The following is a 7,045-nucleotide window of genomic DNA, read 5'->3' as shown; positions in this document are numbered from 1 at the left end:
GCAATATACATTCCCTTTCTTTCTTTTTCTCTCTCATACCCGACAAGCATGGGCAACAAGTGTGCTGAGTGAAAGTGGGTGTGGGTAGGTTTGGGAGGGACATAAACACACTCACATACCTCTTCCCAATGCTAATAAGACACTTGTTCTTTCTCTCTCTCTCAAACACACACACACACACACACACACACACACACACACACACACACACACACACACACAAACTATTACAGACTTCCAACTCACATACTCATTCATGCCGTCACCTTCCCCCAGACTACTTGTGGAGCGGCTACTCAACACCTGCCTTGTGCCGTACCAGCTGCCACCCGAGGACCGCATGAAAAAACTCTTCTACCTGTTCGCCACCATCAACGAGAACGCGACTAAGGCCTTCGTGGAGCTGCAGAAACACCAGCTGGCGGTGCGTCGCTACGTGGCAGAGATCATCGAGCTGCACCGCAAGCCCCAGGACGAGGAGAGGGATCGGGAGGTCAATGTAAGGCTCAACCAGCTCACCAAGTACCTCCCGGACCCCCTCAAGGTGATAGAGTTCCTGAAGAAGTTCTCGCAGCACCTCACCACCGACCCGCAGCTCCTGTCCCTCATGGAGACGATCGTGGGCCCAGACGTGTCGTGCAAGGAGAGTGTGGACGCTGTGGTGAGTGTCCCTCCACCTCTGTGTGCTTGACGAGACTTACTGAGATGAGAATAACCTAACATGTCACAGCCATACCTAACCTTGCCTAACATTATCTTAGCTGGCATAACCTAACATGTCACAGCCTTACCTAACCTTGCCTAACATTATCTTAGCTGGCATAACCTAACATGTCACAGTCTTACCTAACCTTGCCTAACATTATCTTACCTGGCATAACCTAACATGTCACAGCCTTACCTAACCTTGCCTAACATTATCTTACCTGGCATAACCTAACATGTCACAGCCTTACCTAACCTTGCCTAACATTATCTTACCTGGCATAACCTAACATGTCACAGCCATACCTAACCTTGCCTAACATTATCTTACCTGGCATAACCTAACATGTCACAGCCTTACCTAACTTTGCTGCCTAGCCTAGCATTACCTAACCTGTCATAATCTTACTTAAAATAGCATTGTCTTACCAACCCAGATTAACCTAATGTGACCTCTCTTAAGCTAATATAATCTAGCATACCTAGCATTACCTTACCAGATATAACATTACCCTACCTAACCTAGCATAACAAAACCAAATCTAACCTGATATGATATAGCCTTACCTAACTTAGCATACCTGAGTCCAAATCTAATGTGTCATAACCTTACCTAGTCAGACCTCAGCCAAGGTACCCATCAACTCTTACATTAGGAAGCTGGGCTGACTATAGAGTGGCAGGGGGCTGTGTAAGGGATGAGGGAAAGATGCACCATCACCAAACCTAAGTGAAGGTACTCAGTAACTCTTGCATTAGGAAGCTGGACAGGTGGCTAGAGGGGTGTAAGGGGTGTCAGTTAGGGGTGAAGAGGCAGCACCACTAACCTTACATAACTTAGCCTGATGAAAGATACCCAATAACTCTTGCATTAGGAAGCTGGACAGGTGGCTAGAGGGGTGTAAGGGGTGTCAGTTAGGGGTGGAGAGGCAGCACCACTTAACCTTTAATAACTTAGCCTGATGAAAGATACCCATTAACTCTTGCATTTGGAAGCTGGACAGGTGGCTAGAGGAGTGTAAGGGGTGTCAGTTAGGGGTGGAGAGGCAGCACCACTTAACCTTTAATAACTTAGCCTGATGAAAGATACCCATTAACTTTTGCATTAGGAAGCTGGACGGGTGGCTAGTGGGGTGTAAGGGGTGTAAGTTAGGGGTGGAGAGGCAGCACCACTTAACCTTACATAACTTAGCCTGATGAAAGATACCCAATAACTCTTGCATTAGGAAGCTGGACAGGTGGCTAGTGGGGTGTAAGGGGTGTCAGTTAGGGGTGGAGAGGCAGCACCACTAACCTTACATAACTTAGCCTGATGAAAGATACCCAATAACTCTTGCATTAGGAAGCTGGACAGGTGGCTAGAGGAGTGTAAGGGGTGTCAGTTAGGGGTGGAGAGGCAGCACCACTAACCTTACATAACTTAGCCTGATGAAAGATACCCAATAACTCTTGCATTAGGAAGCTGGACAGGCAGCTAGAGGGGTGTTAGGGGTGGAGAGGCAGCACCACTAACCTTACATAACTTAGCCTGATGAAAGATACTGTACCCAATAACTCTTGCATTTGGAAGCTGGACAGGTGGCTAGAGGGGTGTAAGGGGTGTCAGTTAGGGGTGGAGAGGCAGCACCACTAACCTTACATAACTTAGCCTGATGAAAGATACCCAATAACTCTTGCATTAGGAAGCTGGACAGGTGGCTAGAGGGGTGTAAGTTATGGGTGGAGAGGCAGCACCACTTAACCTTACATAACTTAGGGCTTTCATACGAGTTTGGGGCATTTTTAGGGATAGTTTTATGACCCTGGTGGTGGTTTGACCCTTCTGTACCATGAACCTAAAAGAACACTCATTAGAACTTGCTTGACTCCCTCTTTGACCTTTAGAAACAGCTGATGTGAGAAGCAAATGTGTCTTGTGATACCGACCCTAACCTGACAAAAGATACCTATTGACTCTTGCATTAGGAATCTGTGAGACTGTATTAGGTTAGTAAGGGACCCAGCATCACCCAAGCATCATCTCCCCACAGACCCAGATCCTGAAGAAGCTTGGCCAGCCCGTGATGACCAACCTGTACTACAACACAATCAAGATGCTGCTGGAGAGGGTGTCGTCCGTCATGATCGATCAGGAGGCGCTCAAGGTCCTGCTGACGCTCGTGGAAGGCGCGCTGGAGTACGACTCGGAGGTCCTGGACTCGCTCAACCTCACCGCCGATATTGCCATGGAAAAGGGACTGAAATTGCTCTTTGTAAGTATGGGGGGGAAAGGGAAGGGCTGTATTTTTGTTTATTTAGTTATTCTATTTATTTTTTTATTTTTTTTTATTATTTATTTGTTTTGTGTGTGTTCCTGTGTGTGTGTCTAGTTTTGGTATACAGGAAGTGTGTGTGTGTGTGTGTGTTTGACTTGAGTATAGGATTTGATACATACTATAGGTTCGTGTGTGTGTGTGTGTGTGTGTGTGTGTTTGCTTAACCCTTAGTCAGCGGCAGTATTTGAAGAGTAGCTTCCCCCAAAATGAATGGTCTATATATAGTCACTGCCAACCTCAGGACCGTAGCATAAATATAGTTACGACACATAATGGATGTTTTAACTATCGTTTATTTATAGATTTTACTGCAATCTGGAAGTGTTGTTATATTTCTACTATACTAAAGTGACTGACTGAATTTTGGACCATCTATATAAAGTTCCACCGCCATTTAAGAGTTACTATACAGGAATTAAGACTGCTGTTATTGTCCCTCCATACCCACTTGCACCCAATTTATCATAACATATCCTGGGTCTGAGGACGTCTGACTAGGATCCTGCATTCTCCTCACATCCTTGGTGTATCCTTCAGGTGCTGTCCTTCGTGTACCGCGCCCACTTCTTCAACGAGGAGATCCTTGAACGCCTCTACAAGCTGCTGAACACCACCACCAACAAGACTGTGTCCCTGTCTGTACTCTCCATCCTCACACAAGTTGGGAAGTACAAGCCCATCGGTGAGTGGCAGAGGTCTTGATATACTTGATCTGTGTGTGGGTGTGTGGAGGGAGTCTGGGGCTCTCTGGTTAGTCTAGTGTCTTTTTGTCTTTTCATCTGTGTCTATGTATCTATTAGTATGTCTTTTCGCTCTGTTTCATCCTCAACTGTTGCCATAGTTTCTGTTAAGAGAGATATATCACTGGTTTTATTCATCTTACTATACTCTCTAGCTTCCATGTTCCTTTAGTTTGGTTTGGTAAATATCTTCTATTCCTAAGAGAGACATGTCACAAACTTAATCTAAAGCTGAATTTCATTTTACTGTACTTTTTCTTTATAATTTCCATGTTTCCATTGCTAAAACAGACTTGCCACTAGTTAATCTGATGCTGTGTTTTATCTTGCCATTCATTTTTACTTTAGTTTCCATTGCCATCCTAACGAGTGCCCTGTTTCCGTCCATCCCAGGCGAGGTGTTCCCCAGCATCGGGGGAACCCTGATCCCAGTGTGCCAGCGGTTCGCCGAGACCGGCACTCCCAAGCAGGCCAAGCATGCCGTGCGCTGCCTTCACACAAACTGCACAGAGTCCGAGGAGGTGTTTGAGAAGATACTTGAGGTAGGTGGACAAACACATTTGCTTCTTTTGGTTTCTCCTTGCCCTAATTAACTGTGTATTTACCTAGTTGTAGTTTTACAGGGCCTGGGCTTTACGTTCGTGTGGTCCCGCCTCTGTATCTACATTTATCCAACTTTTCCTTAAAGCTTTACACACTCCTCTCCAATACTACATCCTCACTTAGTCTGTTCCAAACCTCTATATTTCTTTGTGGGAAGCTATATTTCTCTATGTCTCTCAAGCATCTTCCCTTCCTGTGTGTGTGTGTGTGTGTGCGTGTGTGTGTCCTCATCTAACCATTGTTTCCATCCCTTCAGAAAATCAAGGAACAGCTCAGCTTCAGCAGCCCACACTTCCGCACCTCCATCGTGTGTCTGGGCCACATAGCCTTCAACATGCCGGAGAAGTTCCTCGTGCCCATCAAGAACATCGTCTCCAGAAAGGTACAAACATCCTCCCTGATCTTCCCCATCCATCTCATCCATACTCTCCCTCTTTTGTTGTCCTGTATGTCTCACCCTCACACCCTATTCATCTCACCCTCACACCCTCTTCATCTCACCCTCACACCCTTTTCATCTCACCCTCACACCCTCTTCATCTGACCCTCACACCCTCTTCATCTCACCCTCACACCCTCACTCACCTCCTACTTCCTTAATTTCTTCCTCTGTCTTGTATATCTCATCCTCACACCTTACTTCTCCATGTTTTCTTCCTCTTCATCTTCTCATACTCACACCATCTTCTTCATCTTCTCACCTCATCACCTTCTTCCTCTTTTCTTCTTCCTCGTCATCTTTTCACCTTCACACCTTTTTCCTCGCTTCCTCCTCTTCTTTTTCAACTTCTCACCGTCACACCCTCTTCCTCTTCATTTTCTCACCTTCACACCCTCTTCCTCTTCATCTTCACCTCCACCCCCTCACCCCCCTTGCCTTCCCTCAGGTGGTGCGTGAGCTGCTCATGATCAACCAGACGCCGCAGCACACCCCCGGACAGGCCGCGAGGGACGAGGCGGATGACTGGGTGGAGGAGGAGGACCTGACGGAGGAGACCATAGTCAAGATGGAGGGCATTAAGATGATGGCTCGCTGGCTACTTGGCCTCAAGTCGGACGTGATCTCGGCGCAGAAGACCTTCCGCATGCTGAACCACTTCATCATCAGCAACGGAGACCTGCTGAAGACCGGGAAGATGCTGTGAGAACACTGACCACTCTTTTAGTCTTTTCTTTTTCTTAGGTCAGCTTAGGTAGTCTTCCCTTCTCTTCCAGACCTGCTTATGACTGGCAAGACATTGTACAGTCAATCAGTCAGCTGTAAGGGTCCTACATAGCCAATTAGTCAGCTGTGAGGACTCTACATCATCAGTCAGTCAGCTGTGAGGACCCTACATAGTCGGTCAATCAGCTGTGAGGACCCTACATAGTCAGTCAGTTACTTATAAGGATCCTGCAAAGGTAGTCTGTTATAAAGGCAGAGATGTGGAGTCGGAATCAGTAAAAATATCTCCTAACTCCAACTCCTTCGTGATACGTGTGATGTTGTGTGGCTGGGTTTGATTTGCCTACTACAGTACTGCAGAAGAGGGGAAGGAGGAGGGGGGTGGAGTCAGAGTCGGAGTCGGAGTTGCAACCTTTAAATTTCCTGGAGTCCAAGTCAAAACTCTTATATCCGACTCCACAGCTCTGCATGTAGGCATGGGGACCCTATATAGTCAGTCAGTCCACCAGTTTACCCTCAGAATATTACATAGTGGAGGGAAAAGCTTCTTGCCATCCATATCCTAATCCTTAACTGTCATTGCCGTAGGAAAAGTGAGATGGCCCACCTGCGTCTGGCGGCTGGCTCTGCCATGCTCAAGATCTGTGAGCAGAAGGGCGTCGGGGACCAGTTCACCTCGGAGCAGTTCTACAACCTGTCCAGACTCATGAATGTAAGTACTGCTGCCTGCTGATGATGCTACCCACACTGTACCTACTCTAGTCTACACCCACTCTGTATCCACTTTGTACCTTCTCTTGAGTCATTTTAAATCCATGTACTTTCTGAAGCCACTTTGTACCCACTCTATCCACCCTTTAGCTGCTGCCTATTCTTTACCCTTTCTTAACCCGGTAGCAGCGACGGGCCAAATTTGTGGCTTTACCGTGTAGCAGCGACGGGCCAAATTTGTGGCTTTACCGTGTACCAGCAATGGGCCAAATTTGTGGCTTTACCGTGTAGCAGCGACGGGCCAAATTTGTGGCTTTACCATGTACCAGCAATGGGCCAAATTTGTGCCATGATATACACCCCCAAAAATAGATGATGCATAAACTGATCACAAATGCTTTGATATATATTATGAAATGGTTTGTGTGAGTGATGATTTTTTCTCATTTTTCTCGCTTAGAAGGACCATTGAGAAACACGATCCCTGCTGCTACCGGGTTAAGCCACCACCCATAATAAAATATGAGAGAATAGGCAAAAAAAAACAAATGACACTGCAATCTCAAATGATACTAAGAGAACAAAAGAATAAGTAATGACACAGAGTAAAGAATCAAGAATAACAAATCTAATCTCCACCCACTCCATTGTAACTCACTAATGATCATAATAATAATTTTTTTTTTTTAAATGAAGATTAAAACTTGATATCAAACTAACAATACACCTTACCATTTCCCCCACCCCTAACTAACTGACCCCCCCCCTTTCACTCCATCTCCCAAACCAACTTATTGACACCCTCC

General features: G+C 46.1%; 1 protein-coding gene across 6 annotated transcripts in view; it reads left to right on the top strand.

Moving 5' to 3' along the window:
• The window catches only part of LOC126993270 (sister chromatid cohesion protein PDS5 homolog B-B-like), a 39,061-nt gene that overhangs the window by 13,306 nt on the left and 18,710 nt on the right, over positions 1-7,045 (top strand). For 5 of the 6 annotated variants that reach the window (XM_050852241.1, XM_050852255.1, XM_050852236.1 and 2 more), the window contains exons 11-17: positions 277-661; positions 2,736-2,957; positions 3,558-3,702; positions 4,154-4,302; positions 4,620-4,745; positions 5,251-5,504; positions 6,117-6,240. In XM_050852241.1, the coding sequence (XP_050708198.1) occupies positions 277-661; positions 2,736-2,957; positions 3,558-3,702; positions 4,154-4,302; positions 4,620-4,745; positions 5,251-5,504; positions 6,117-6,240 (1,405 nt within the window). The remainder of the gene's footprint in view (positions 1-276; positions 662-2,735; positions 2,958-3,557; positions 3,703-4,153; positions 4,303-4,619; positions 4,746-5,250; positions 5,505-6,116; positions 6,241-7,045) is intronic. The other variant, XM_050852252.1, reaches the window with a different exon arrangement.

The sequence above is a fragment of the Eriocheir sinensis genome, chromosome 7 (assembly GCF_024679095.1).
Source record: "Eriocheir sinensis breed Jianghai 21 chromosome 7, ASM2467909v1, whole genome shotgun sequence".
Lineage (NCBI taxonomy): Eukaryota > Metazoa > Arthropoda > Malacostraca > Decapoda > Varunidae > Eriocheir > Eriocheir sinensis.
The sequence above is the reverse complement of the archived record's forward strand: the minus strand, read 5'-3'. Positions and strand labels throughout refer to the sequence as shown.